General features: G+C 53.3%; 1 protein-coding gene across 1 annotated transcript in view; it reads right to left on the bottom strand.

Annotated features, from left to right (window-relative positions):
• The window catches only part of PADI1 (peptidyl arginine deiminase 1), a 40,357-nt gene that overhangs the window by 9,014 nt on the left and 18,475 nt on the right, over positions 1 to 12,868 (bottom strand). Inside the window, exons 3-11 of the mRNA XM_025370869.1 lie at positions 12,561 to 12,633; positions 11,827 to 11,888; positions 10,342 to 10,459; positions 10,112 to 10,237; positions 7,190 to 7,362; positions 6,937 to 7,040; positions 5,757 to 5,880; positions 5,266 to 5,373; positions 3,130 to 3,281 (exon numbers count right to left, since the gene is read on the bottom strand). Of these exons, the coding sequence (XP_025226654.1) occupies positions 3,130 to 3,281; positions 5,266 to 5,373; positions 5,757 to 5,880; positions 6,937 to 7,040; positions 7,190 to 7,362; positions 10,112 to 10,237; positions 10,342 to 10,459; positions 11,827 to 11,888; positions 12,561 to 12,633 (1,040 nt within the window). The remainder of the gene's footprint in view (positions 1 to 3,129; positions 3,282 to 5,265; positions 5,374 to 5,756; positions 5,881 to 6,936; positions 7,041 to 7,189; positions 7,363 to 10,111; positions 10,238 to 10,341; positions 10,460 to 11,826; positions 11,889 to 12,560; positions 12,634 to 12,868) is intronic.

The raw sequence follows: 12,868 nt of genomic DNA, 5'->3' as shown, positions 1-12,868 counted from the left end.
CATACTATATTCATACACATGATCGTAGGTACTTATTTGTTTTGTTTACTTATTGTCTGTTTCTCGCTGCCGGAATGTTTGGTTGTCTGTTTTGTCCATTGCTAAGGTCAGAAACCAAGGCAGGGTTACTGGACAGCAGCCTGAGGTGCTAAATTTGAGTTTGGGGCCCAGGTAGAAGGAGACCTGGGTTCTGACCGTACTGTTAACTTGCGGTGTGGTCCTAAGTACGTAGCCAACCCTTTTCAAACCTCAGGTCCCATCTGTCCACCAAAGGCCTGATTCCTGGTTTTCAATCCAACAGCCAATGGAATGGGGACACATCCACACTGGAGATCCCTCACTTTCCCATGTGGGGTCCTTGCTCTGTGCCTGGGAGTTCCCCTGCACCCTTGAGAGAAGGCTCCTGGCTTGGTTCCCTGGCTCGTGAGGCTTGTGGGAGCAGACAGGTAAGGATGCTCATGTGTTGCAGCATGATACAGAGACTGGAGCAGGAGCCTGGGACACAGAAGGAAGCAAAGTCCTTGGAGAACACCAAGGAGCCCCTCTCCTTCCCCAGCCTGCATCCTCTGAGCTCTCGGCTCCTGAGCCCAGGTCCCAGGGATCCCGGAGGAGAGAACCGCCCTGTGAGGCATCTGAACAGAATGATTTCTCCCCGAACTCTGTCCCCAGCTGGACCTGCAGAGCCCTCTCCTGCCTGAGGTCCTACAAGTCCATCCCCGCTCATCTGCATGCCACCCATACTGAGTTCTTTCCACTTTTCCTTTGAGCTGCACCTTCTCTGGCTTCCAGGCTTCTGCCTATGCTCTTCCCTCTGCCTGCAACACTGGTCCACTCCACTACTTTCCTTCCTTCCTTTCCTTCCTTCCTTCCTTCCTTCCTTCCTTCCTCCCTCCCTCCCTCCCTCCCTTCATTTGTTTGTTGAGATAGAGTCTTGCTCTGTTGCCCAGGCTAGAGTGCAGTGGCATGATCTCGGCTCAACGCAACCTCTACCTCCTAGATTCAAGCAATTCTCCTGCCTCAGTCTCCCAAGTAACTGGGACCACGGGTGTGCACCACCATGCCCAGCTAATTTTAGTATTTTTAGTAGAGACGAGGTTTCACCATGTTGGCCAGGCTGGTCTCGAACTCTTGGCCTCAGGTGATCCACCCACCTCGGCCTCCCAAAGTGCATGAGCCACTGTGCCCAGCCTACTTTGCTTCTTTCCTTACCTGCCTGAAGTCTGCTCACCATTTATGATTACGTGTTTATGATTACGTGTCCATATCGTTGGCTGCCCCTAGGAAGCCTTCTGGGACACCGCACGTGGGATGATATGTGATCCCCTCTCTGATCCATTGCTTCACTGTCTCCCTCATTAGACTCTAAATCTCAAGGACAAGCTCCTCAGCCATTTCTGTATCCCCGGCATTCAACCTTGGGCATGGCCTATAGGAAGTCTCCATAAATATTTACTGAATTGGTAAACGAATGTATGAAAGAATACACATAACTTTTCCAAGCCTCAGCTTCCTTATCTGTAAAATGGGGATGATGATGGTCTCAGCCTCACAGGGTTTTTGTAGAAATTCAATGAGGTAGCCTTGGAAAAGCACTATGGATGTGACACGTAGTGGGTAGTAGGTGGTCAATACATTTTGTCCAATTAGTTCCACCTGCTATGAAGCAGCTCCACTACTGGGGCCAACTGAAAAATACCTAAGCATTCAAGAGGTAGATGACACGAATTCTTTATCCCCAGTAATGCTGATTCTATAGCTGGGACTGGGATTTTCATCAGGCCCATTTTAAAGATAAGGAAACTGAGGCATGGAGTATAAAAGAATTTGCTCATTTAGAAGGCATCTCTTTTGTTCACTGATGTATCCCCAGTACCTTTAACTGTGCCTAGCACACAATAAATATTTTTAAATGAATTAATTGAGTACCTATTGTGTGCCAGGCACTGTGGTAAACACTGGTTTGGGGGACACATCCCAAATCATGTGGCTGGCAAGTGGCAGGGCCAGGACTCAAACCCAAGTCCATCTGATTCCAAAGCCTGTGCTCCTTCCTCACAGCTTCCTCCCTGAGTTAGAGAAAGACCATCCTGAGGCCTCAAGGCCTGTCTGCCCCCAAGGGTGTGGGCAGAGCAGCACACACAGTAGTGTCTGGGCATGAGTCACATGCCTCTCGCCTGGCCAGTCTCAGCCCCAGGCACCCTGCCTGGGCACCCAGTTACGTGCCTGGGTGGGTGCCAGGAAGCCTTACCTCATCTGATCCAGAGATCTGAGACTGCCAGATTCACCAGGTGAGGCTGTGACCTTCTCAGCACTGCCTGACTCCTCTGGGCTGGAGACCAGATGGTCAGCCAGGGCTTGGGGGGCAAGTGGGGGCACCCCTGCCATGCAAAAACCCCACAAATAGGAAGGTGATCTCCAGGGCTTGCAGTGGGTATCATCTCCAGGGAGGAAACAGGGGAACCCACCAGGACCCTGCACTGCACACCCCATTCTTTGATTACCTGCAGGGAGGGTGTGCACCCATTCAGCAGGACCTAACAGACATCGCCACCTGTTTGAGCATTAAAACCTAAATACCTTGTTTCCTGCTCCATCACATCTGTCCGGGGTGAGATCCACTGACTCACCTCTGCCATCAGGGTATCCTGGCCAGTCACCTGCTTACCTGCAGCCACCTGCTCTGGGAACTTCATGACCTCAGGGCCCTTTTAAGCCATGGTTAGGACAGAAGCTATTCTGACTTCCTAATGGGAGAAGTCGATGAGTCTATTCCTCCGTCTCTGTGCCAGACTGTATCTCACCTCCCCAGCTTCTCCAGTTTTTCATGAGAAGCCAGAAACCTTGGCTTTTTACGGGAGGCCCCCTGATATCTCTTTAACGTTGATGACTCATTAAGCCCATAAAATGAGGTAGGTCAAAAGATCACAGGCCACAGGCATATGAGTTTTCTCCTAAGATTCTGTGATCTTTTGAGATCCTAGGTTGCCGAGTCTTTGATTCCAGGATTCCACACAGGAAGTTAAGACCACTTCTCAGACTGGGGAATTGTGTTTGTGATGGGGGCACAGGGAGGGTGGATGCTGCGGTCAACCCCGTGTGCCCCCCCCACCTCCCACCCCAGCTCCTCACTTGGGGTAGCTGCTCCCGATGAGGATCCGGCCCAGGGGGTACTCCATGCTGCCCACCGTGACAGGCGGACTGACATCCAGGTTGCCAAAGGAGTCAAGGCTGGAGGGACCAGAGAGTGGGATCTCCCGGGTCACATATCCAAAGTCAGGACCCTATGGAAGGACCAGCGAGACCCCCGCCCCAAGAAGGAGAGGTCAGTGAGGACAGGACGAGGCGCTTCTTGGAGCAGAGGGAAGATGCTGGGGGCCTCCCACTCCATGGCTCCTGGTGCTTAAAAAACGATCTCTGTCCACTTTTTACAAATCCCCCCGGGCTCTGAGAACCATGTAGTTAAAGTCAAATCAATAACCAAAAGATAACTAGAAATCCCCCCGAATGTTTGGAAATTAAGCAATACACATCTAAGGAATCCATAGATCAAAGAAGAAATCAAAGAGGGCATTAGACAAGATTTTGAAGTGAAAGTTCATAAAAATCTGCTGTGTTTTGGTAGCACATTAAAACTCATGGGATGTTGGTGAGGCAGCACTGCTAGGGAGTTGCCAGAGCTCTAGACATGTATATTTAAACCGAGCGTGGTGAGGCATGTCTGAGTTCCCGGCTCCTCAGGAGGCTGAAGTGGGAGGATGGCTTGAGCCTAGGAGGTGGAGGCTGCAGTGAGCTAGGACTGCACCACTGCACTCCAGCCTGGGTGACAGAGCAAGACCCTGTCTCATAAAACAAAGTAGGCCAGGCAAGGTGGCTCACACCTGTAATCCTAGCACTTTAGGAGACCGAGGTGGGTGGATCACGAGGTCAGGAGTTCGAGATCAGCCTGGACAACATGGTGAAACCCCATCTCTACTAAAAATACAAAAAATTAACCTGGCATGGTGGTGGGGGGAGGGGGCGCCTGTAATCCCAGCTACTCGGGAGACTGAGACAGGAGAGTCACTTGAACCTGGGAGGCAGAGGTTGCAGTGAGCTGAGATCACGCCATTGCACTCCAGCCCAGGCAACAGTGCGAGACGCCGTCTCAAAATAAATAAATAAATAAATAATAAAACACGTGTGTTTTTTAGGAAAAGGCTGAATCATCTTAGATTCCATTTGAAGCTAGAAAAAGAACAGCAAACTAAACACAAAGAAAGTGGAAAATGAAAGCGATAAAGAGGAGAGCAGAAATCAGTGAAAAAATCCTCTGGCCCCTATAGGCCAAGCCCAGGGCAGGTCAGGTGGGTCTCTCTCCAGCATACTGGCCCTGGCAGGTGCACTCACCTGCTGGTTTCATTGTCACCTGATCCCTCCAGGCTGGGATGAATGTCCCTGCTCTGTGTGCCCACAGACTGCATCCCATCACAGCTCCTACCTAGACTGGGGCTGTCCCAGCAGTGGGGGAGTGGGAGCCGGGAAACAGGCAGAGACCATGGGCTCACCTGGAGGGGTAGTGCACTCGAGGCTGAGTGCAGGGCTGTGGGGACAGCCCCTCTAGCTTTGCATCTTGGTGCCACTATTAACTTGCTGCATGGCCTTGGGCAAGTTATTTAACCTCCCTGAGCCTTGGTTTCCTCATCCATAAAGAGGAAATAATGATACCACTTATCCATAGGCGTGCCCCATGGAATTCATGAGGTAAGCCTTGGAAGGCTAGAAGACAGTGCCTGGAACTCAATATGTAATGGTGGGTGCTGCTGTTGCCATCTTGTGCACAGGCGGTAGCACAGTGCCTGGCACGTGGTAGGTGTTCAGAAAACATTTGACACCTAAAGAGAGGACCTAGCTGTTAAGAACAAGAGCCATGCAGGCTCACTAAGTGTACATTCCCTCCAAAAGGCAGTTTGGTCTCCCCAAAGCTGACCACGCTGCCAATTCCCCCTTGGTGACCAGTCCCTTCTCCAGAAGAGCTCTGCTGACCTGCCCCTCTCAACACAGGAATAATCAGGCTGCTGCCTATTTGCATGTGATTTGCATATCATTTCCATCTCTTGCCCAAACTCCCCACTGGCTCCCCAGTTTGCTGCTGTCCCACCTCCTGTATACTTCTGCCTCCTTTTCCTGTTCTCCAAGCCTCATAGGACCAGGCCCAGATGAGACTTCACCAGTGCCCCTCCAGGAGGACCCAACCAGGGTTTCCACACTCTGCCTGTCGCCACATACCAGGATCCTCTTATAGGGGAAATCCTTCAGGCCTCTGTTCCGGGGGGAGTCAAAGACCACGGGGAAGGATTTGTGAGGGGCCTCGATGTAGCCAAACTCCATCTCGTCCTGGGAGGGCAGAGATGAAAAAGTCATGGTGACCTTTTTCGGGTGGGTTACAGAACAGGGTGGTCCCCACCAGGCCTGGGGCAGGACAGGGCAGCAGATCTTCCCTAAGATCTGGTGAGGGGCAGAGGTAGACGTGAGGCCTCTTAGGACCCCAGGTGAGGACTCTCGTCTGGGACCAGAGCGTTTGGAGGGCAGCAGTGGGGGCTGGGGCTGATGCAGGCAGCGGAAAAGCCCTCGCCCCGGAAGCCTGGCCCAGGCGGCCGTGGCTTCTCTAGCGACACGGAGGTCCATCAGGCACCTGTGCGGCTTCCCTTTCCCCAAGCCAGGCTGCAGGCTTCCCGGGCTGCCCCCAGCTCTCTTCTGGAGTCGGCTTCGGCTCCCACCTGGATCCAGCGGTCATTTCTATTTTCAACTCGAGGGCAGATGATCAGCTTGCAGTTGGCTTTCAACGTCAGGTAAGACATGTCCTCCAAGAATTTCTCATTGGAGCCGTGAGTGTCCATCACACTGTAAAAGGCAGGGAGAGGGGAGCATGCTAATGGCCTCTGACTGTGGCTGAGGTGTGAGTGGCCTTGATTCAGTTTGTGCTGGGCCCTGTGCAGCCTCTGGGGTACAGGGGTTCCAGTTCATGACCTTGAGAGGCTCATAGGCCCATGGGGAAGATGGATAAAGTCTCCAGATCATATCAGGTGACCCGAGCAAGGTGAGGCATAAGCGCAGGCTGTGGAGCCCAGAGGCAGGGCACCTAACCCAGCACAGGGAGTCAGGGAAGTCGCCACAGAGGTGACCTGGGGCTGAATCTCTCGGGTTAAAATAGCAGCGAGGGGCAGGTGGCCCCGTCTACTCCTGTTCCACACAACTGACCTAAGCAAAGGGGTCAGGGTGGGATTAGCAAGCAGAAGAGTCTCTTTTTAATACCTACACACACCTAGACCCAGGGAAGCACAGCAAACCTGTGTGGCCACACCCTTCCCAGCCTTTTAACTTCTGTCCAGCTCGACTGTGGCTTTTTCCAGTGGTCTGACCTCTGGCACAGAGGCCTGGCAGGGCTTTGCCAGTCAAGGCTGGTCCTTCCCTCAAGGGCATGGTGAGGATTCTGAGACAGCAGAAGGATCAGCAAGCTGGGTGAGACCGGGCTTGCAGTGAGACCCGAGGACTGGGTTCCCACGTCCTTAGCAGGCACGGGATTGTACCCATGTCACAGTAAGGATAGGTCTCCAGTGGTCACCAGCAGCCTGTGCAAAGCCTGGCCCCACTGCCCAGACTAAATCTGAGATGTTCTGGGGCTGCAGCCACCGGACAGGATGGGCAGGAAAACCAGAGCTTGAGCCAGTGACCTGGGAGGGGCCTTAGCTGCACAGAGCAGGGTGGGTCAGGGTTGGGCAGGGTGGGTCAGGGTTGGGCAGGGTGGGGCCCCAACCCACCTGCTGCTGTCCTGCCACCAGCTGAATTGGTGCCCACAATGAATCCATTAGTCTGAGTGAGGCACGCAGCCCTGAGGCAGCTTCTGTCGCTACCTCTGCACTCCAGACCTGGGGGAGGGCGGGAGGGAAGGAGCCTCACCTGCACACATACAGCTCCTCAGGAGGCTGAGTGTTGGGCGTCATGATCCAGGGGGCCATGCGGAAGCCCACAGTGTCTGTGAACAGGGTCACCTCAGGCAGGGTCTGAGGGGAAAATGAGGACTTGGTGGGCCCTGCAGGGACCCCTAGCCTGCCTCAAGCCCCCCAGCCCCCAGCCTGCCCAGCCCTGGAGCCTCCAAACTAGGTCCCCAAACCCCTCAGCCTCCATGCCCACTCCCCAGTGCTGTACACACCCCCGTGTCCACCAGGCTGACACTGAGGGAAACCAGCCCCAGGAAATCGGCATCGGGGAAGGTCAGCCCCTCCACATAGAACCTGATCTCCTGCTCCCCCGACTGCCGCTCAACTTCGTAGGACAGACGCTGGGGCCCCAGCACCTGCTTGTAGTCCGAGACAGAATTCCCACCTAGGAAGAACAAGAATCAGGGACTAGAGTCGGGACAGGGGTGAGGGGCTGCAAGCCCAGGAATCCAGGACAGAGCCCCCTTTGTGGTTAGAGCTGCTTGGGTTCCTCTGTGGCACTGCCACGTGCAAGCTGTGTGGCCTTGACTCAGTGACTCAACCTCTCTGAGCCTCAGTTTCTTATCTGTAAAATGGTTAACATTTTCTCATGAGGCCAATATAAACTTTAAGCTAAATAAAGAGATAGAAGCACCTGGCACAAAGGTGAAAACTACCCATGGATAAATACATATGCAAAATGTGATATAGTCATAAGATGGAATATTATTAATTCATAAAAAGTAATGACCAGCCAGGTACGGTGGCTCATGTCTGTAATCCCAGCACTTTGGGAGGCCAAGGTGGGGAGATCGCTTGAGACCAGCCTGGGCAACAGAGTGAGACCACATCTGTACAAAAAAATTTTTTTTGTTTGTTTGTTTGAGACAGAGTCTCACTCTGTCGCCCAGGCTGGAGAGCAATGGCGCGATCTCGGCTCATTGCAAGCTCCACCTCCCGGGTTCATGCCAGTCTCCTGCCTCAGCCTCCCGAGTAGCTGGGACTACAGGTGCCCACCACCACGCCCGGCTAATTTATTTTTATTTTTAGTAGAGATAGGGTTTCACCGTGTTAGCCAGGATAGTCTCGATCTTCTGACCTCGTGATCCACCCGTCTCGGCCTCCCAAAGAGTTGGGATTACAGGCGTGAGCCACCACGGCGGGCCCCCAAAATTTTTTAAAATAGCCAGGCATGGTGGCATATGTCTGTAGTCCCAGCTGCTCGGGAGGCTGAGGTGGGAGTACCACTTGAGCCCGGGAGTTCAAGGCCGCAGTGAGCCGTGGTAGTATCACTGCATGCCAGCCTGGACAACAGAGTGAGACCCTGTGTCTAAAACATAAGAAAAGTAATGAAGCACTGATTCATGCTACACCATGGATGAAACTTGAAGACATTATGCTAACTGAAATAAGCCTACTGTATGGTTCCATTGATATGAAATATCCAGATAGGGAATTCCAGAGATACAGAAAGCACATCAGTGGCCGCACACGGCAGGAGAGGCTGTCCCTTCACTTGTCGAGACTCTGCTTATTCCCTGGTGTCACATTAAGTGCTTTCAAGCTGAGTCCTCTGCCTAAACGTCCACCACTGGTCCATGGGAGGGAACATTCTGGCCCCTGCCAGGCTCATTTAGCTGGAATAACTAGTTCTGGGTCAGTTTGAACAGAGGAGGGTGAAGGGGAATGAGGAAGGGCTAGAAGCCTGTTGCTGTTTGTAAAAACAAGTAAGAGCACTCCGGGATTAAGGAGTGGTACATTTTTTATTTTATTTAATTTATTTATTTATTTGAGACAGGGTCTCACTCTGTTTCCCAGGCTGGAGTACAGTGGCATGAACACAGCTCCCTGCAGCCTTGACTTCCTGGGCTCGAGTGATCTCCCACTTCAGCCTCCAAAGTAGCTGGGACTACAGGCTAATTTTTTTGTATGTTTTGTAGAGACGAGGTTTTGCCATGTTGCCCAGGCTGGTCTCAAACTCCTGGGCTCAAGTGATCCTCCCACCTTGGCCTCCCAAAGTGCTGGAATTACAGACATGAGCCACTGCGCCCAGCCAATTCTTTTTTTTATTTATTTTTATTTTTATTTTTTTTTTGAGATGAAGTCTCGCTCTGTCACCTAGGCTGCAGTGCAGTGGCATGATCTTGGTTCACTGAAACCTCTGCCTCCTGGGTTCAAGTGATTCTCCTGCCTCAGCCTCCCGAGTAGCTGGGACTACAGGCATGAGTCACCACACCCAGCTAATTTTTTTTTTTTTTTTTTTTGAGATGCAGTCTTGCTCTGTCGCCCAAGCTAGAGTGCAGTGGGGCACGATCTCAGCTCACTGCAACCTCCACCTCCCGGGTTCACGCCATTCTCCTGCCTTAGCCTCCCAAGTAGCTGGGACTACAGGCACCCGCCAACACCCCCGGCTAATTTTTTTGTATTTTTTAGTAGAAACAGGTTTTCACCATGTTAGCCAGGATAGTCTCGATCTCCTGACCTTGTGATCCGTCTGTCTCGGCCTCCCAAAGTGCTGGGAGTACAGGTGTGAGCCACCGCACCTGGCCTAATTTTTGTATTTTTAATAGAGACAGGGTTTCACTGTGTTGGCCAGGCTGCTCTCAAACTCCTGACCTCAGGTAATCTGCCTTCCAAAGTACTGGGATTACAGATGTGAGGCATTGCGCCCAGCCTTGGCCATATTTTTTAAAGCCACAGGCTGATTAATAAAAACTCTGGTGAGAAAGTTGGGTTCTGGGGCCAGGGGCAGGGCCTGGGCCTCAGCCTCGCTGGTTCTCACGCCCTCCCTGCCTGGACAGTGCTTGGCATGCGGTTCAGTCCACACTGATTGACTAGAGGAGGGAACGGGGGTGGGGCAATGGCAAAAGGAGGAACTTTGGTGCACCCAAGACACCTGGGTTGGAATGCCTGCTCCACCCCAGATGGTTGTGCCACAGTGCATTCCTGCATCTGAGCCTCAGTTTTCCTCTCCATAAAACGGAACTCGTTGCTGAACCTCCTCCTTGAGGACTATATTTGGTACTAATGGAGTGGTTGTTTGTAAGCTGTAATGAGAGTTACAAAAAGGTGATGGAAAAAAAAGAGAGAGAAATGGGGAGGAGAGGATAGACATGGATGGAGCTGGGAGGACAAGGCCCCGTCAGGCCACTCACCCCGGGCACAGAAGACCCTCACTCTTTTGGAATCAGAGACGGGCATGTTCAAGACAAGCTTGTGGCTGTCGAAGAGCTCGTCGGGGCCATTGCAGCTCAGCACCATCGGGGACATGTCCTGCAAGTCTGGAGAGAGTGGCCCCCTTGAGATCACCCTTTCTCCACCCCACCAACAGGATCCCCTCCCATCCCCGCACCCCACTCCCCAGACAACACCTTGTGTCACTCACCAGCCAGCGACATCAGCCAGCTGTGGGTGAGGTCAGGCTCTGTGGACCTGTGATTGTCCCGGTCACAGTTCACCAGCAAGATAGCCCCATAGCCCTCAGGGCCCCAGCGCCAGGTTTTCTGTGGCAAAATAAGATGCCTTGGGATCAGTGGGACCCAGGAGGCTCCAGGAAGGGGTTCTAGACATGGCCAGGGCGGGCTGCTTTGTTAGATTGTATACTTTCATATTCTTGGTTTGCTTAAGGATTTTAAAAAGGATTATTTGGGGAATGGAGTTACAGGTAAGGCTCTAGACCCACCTCATCCTTGTGCAGTGAACAATCTGCACAACCATACACAATGGCTCCACCCAGTCATCACACTGGAGAAGCAAAAGTGTTACCATACCCAGAAATGGCCCTCAAAAGCTGGCTAAGCTTTAGCTCTGCCTGGGGGGGCAGAGGCTGCCCACCATGACCTTGATGAGGGTCGGGATCTGGAGAATCTTTGGGAGACCCTCCTCATCCCAGCACTCTCCTGGGACCTGTCCCATAGATATCTCTGGCATCTGCCTGCAGTCCCGCAGGATCTGCAAGCTCAGGTCTGAGCCAAGGCGGGAAAGATGGCTGGAGCTCTCCCTGCCTCTGTGGCTGCTGCTCTCCCCAACACGCCTCCCCACCAGACCCACAAGGCAGGGCTCACTTTCCCCATTTCACAGAAGGGGACGGGGAGGTTCTGGGAGGTGAGTCCCAAGCCACATAGCTGGCCTTCAAACCCAGGTCCTTGGGATTGCCCAGGGCTACTATTAGCCTTTATGGCACTCTTGCCCACACCTCTGGGTAGATGCCACTCTGCAGTAGGGTCCCAGACATGATTTGTATCATAGTTGCCACCATGCCCAAGCACTCTTGTGCAGTGAACTACCGGCACTGCCATCCATGGCAGCCCTGCCCACCTTGTCCTCCAAGCCTTGTGATCCAGGCTGCCTCTCTGGAGTCTTTCTCTTCAAATTGTACCTTCTAGCCCTCCCAGGAAAGCTTCCAGATACTTCCTGTAGGGGGAGGCCCTGAGCCCACTCTGTCCTCCTTACTCTTCAGGCTTTACCTGGGGCTGGCCACCATAGCCTCCTCTACCCGAAGGCTTGTCTTCTCCTTGCCTTCGGTCACTCAACAACCTTTTAGGAAGCACTCCCACATGTGTAGGGGTCCAAATATCGCCCTCAAACTAAAAAAGGCAGCAAGCAAAAGAACCAATCCCAATTTCAAAGTGGCACAACAGAGACCCAGAGAGGGTAAGCTATATTCCAGCAATCACAGCATGTTGGCTACAGGGTGTAGGTTAATATCCATTCATGCCAACTTGGCTGTCCCAAATGGGTTTCCTACATGATTGGATACTACAGACCCTGGAAATCCATCATTCTTCCGTAGGGAGGGCACAGTCCACCCGGGACCACCCCAAGTTTGCCTTTCAACCCTGCAGTCTTGGAGTGCCCGGGAGGGTCTCACCTTGTCCCCCTGGCTTCTCTTCACCTTGCCTGTGCGGCCTGTGTCGACCTCAAGGGAAATATCTGCAAAGAGATGGAGAGGGGCTGCCAGGGCTCATCCAGCCCCATCTTCACACCCCTAAAGTCCAGGCTGGGCAAACTCTGACCCTGCCACAAACCCGTGAGGACCAGGATGCCCTGCCTGGGGGTCAGACCCCACACTTGGGAGGCCCTTGTGGCTTGCCCTGTGGTTCTGGGAGTTGGAGGGACCCAAGCCTTTGGCTCTTGAATGACTTGCTTGCCTGTGCATGTCCACCTGCTAGCTCTTGCTGGCTTTGGGGTTCTAGATCATATGCTGGTGACCCCAAACTCCGGCAACTGGGGACATGGCCTGAGGTTGCAGGGGCTGGGTTCTGCCGTTCCATCGCCCTGGGCCCTGGCTGAAGGGGGCACGTTCCGTGCTGGGTCTTGGAGGTCTAATGAGGGTATACGTGGGACTCTGGATGAAGGAGGCTTATTGTGGGTCTAGCCGTTGTTCACTGGGCAGTGAAGTTTCTAGATCCCTGTAGTCCTAAGGACTGCTGGGTCTCAATCCCTGTGGTTCCAGAGTGGACAGAAGGTCCCTGAGGAATCCAAGCCCCTCAGTCATGGAGGAAGCTGGCCATGGGTCTTCCACTCCAAAGAATTCACTAAGACCCTCAAACAGGCAACCTGGAGTGGCGAAGATAGATGGTCTGCCAGGGAGCTACTACTTACCGACGCCAGTGAGGTACAGCATGCTGTGGCCCAGGGCTTGGTCTTCCTGCTCCCCATAGTAGGAGACCCTCACCTGTGGAACACAGCCCTAAGCCTGCACGGCCACCACCTTCAGAGATGGCGGGGGCAGAGGAGATGGGGGACACACCCTGACAGCCCTACTTAGAGGCACAGGAGGCATGGAGACCCTCCCAGTCTCTGAAGTCCCAAGACTCAAGGGCTCCCGGCTGGGATTCAGAGCTACCTCTCCAGCAAGCAGCTGTGGAGCCCACCCTGACTCCCAGAGCAGGTGCGAGGAGCAAGGAGGG

The sequence above is a fragment of the Theropithecus gelada genome, chromosome 1 (genome assembly GCF_003255815.1).
Source record: "Theropithecus gelada isolate Dixy chromosome 1, Tgel_1.0, whole genome shotgun sequence".
NCBI classification, from domain to species: domain Eukaryota; kingdom Metazoa; phylum Chordata; class Mammalia; order Primates; family Cercopithecidae; genus Theropithecus; species Theropithecus gelada.
This window is presented reverse-complemented; position numbering and strand designations above follow the sequence as displayed.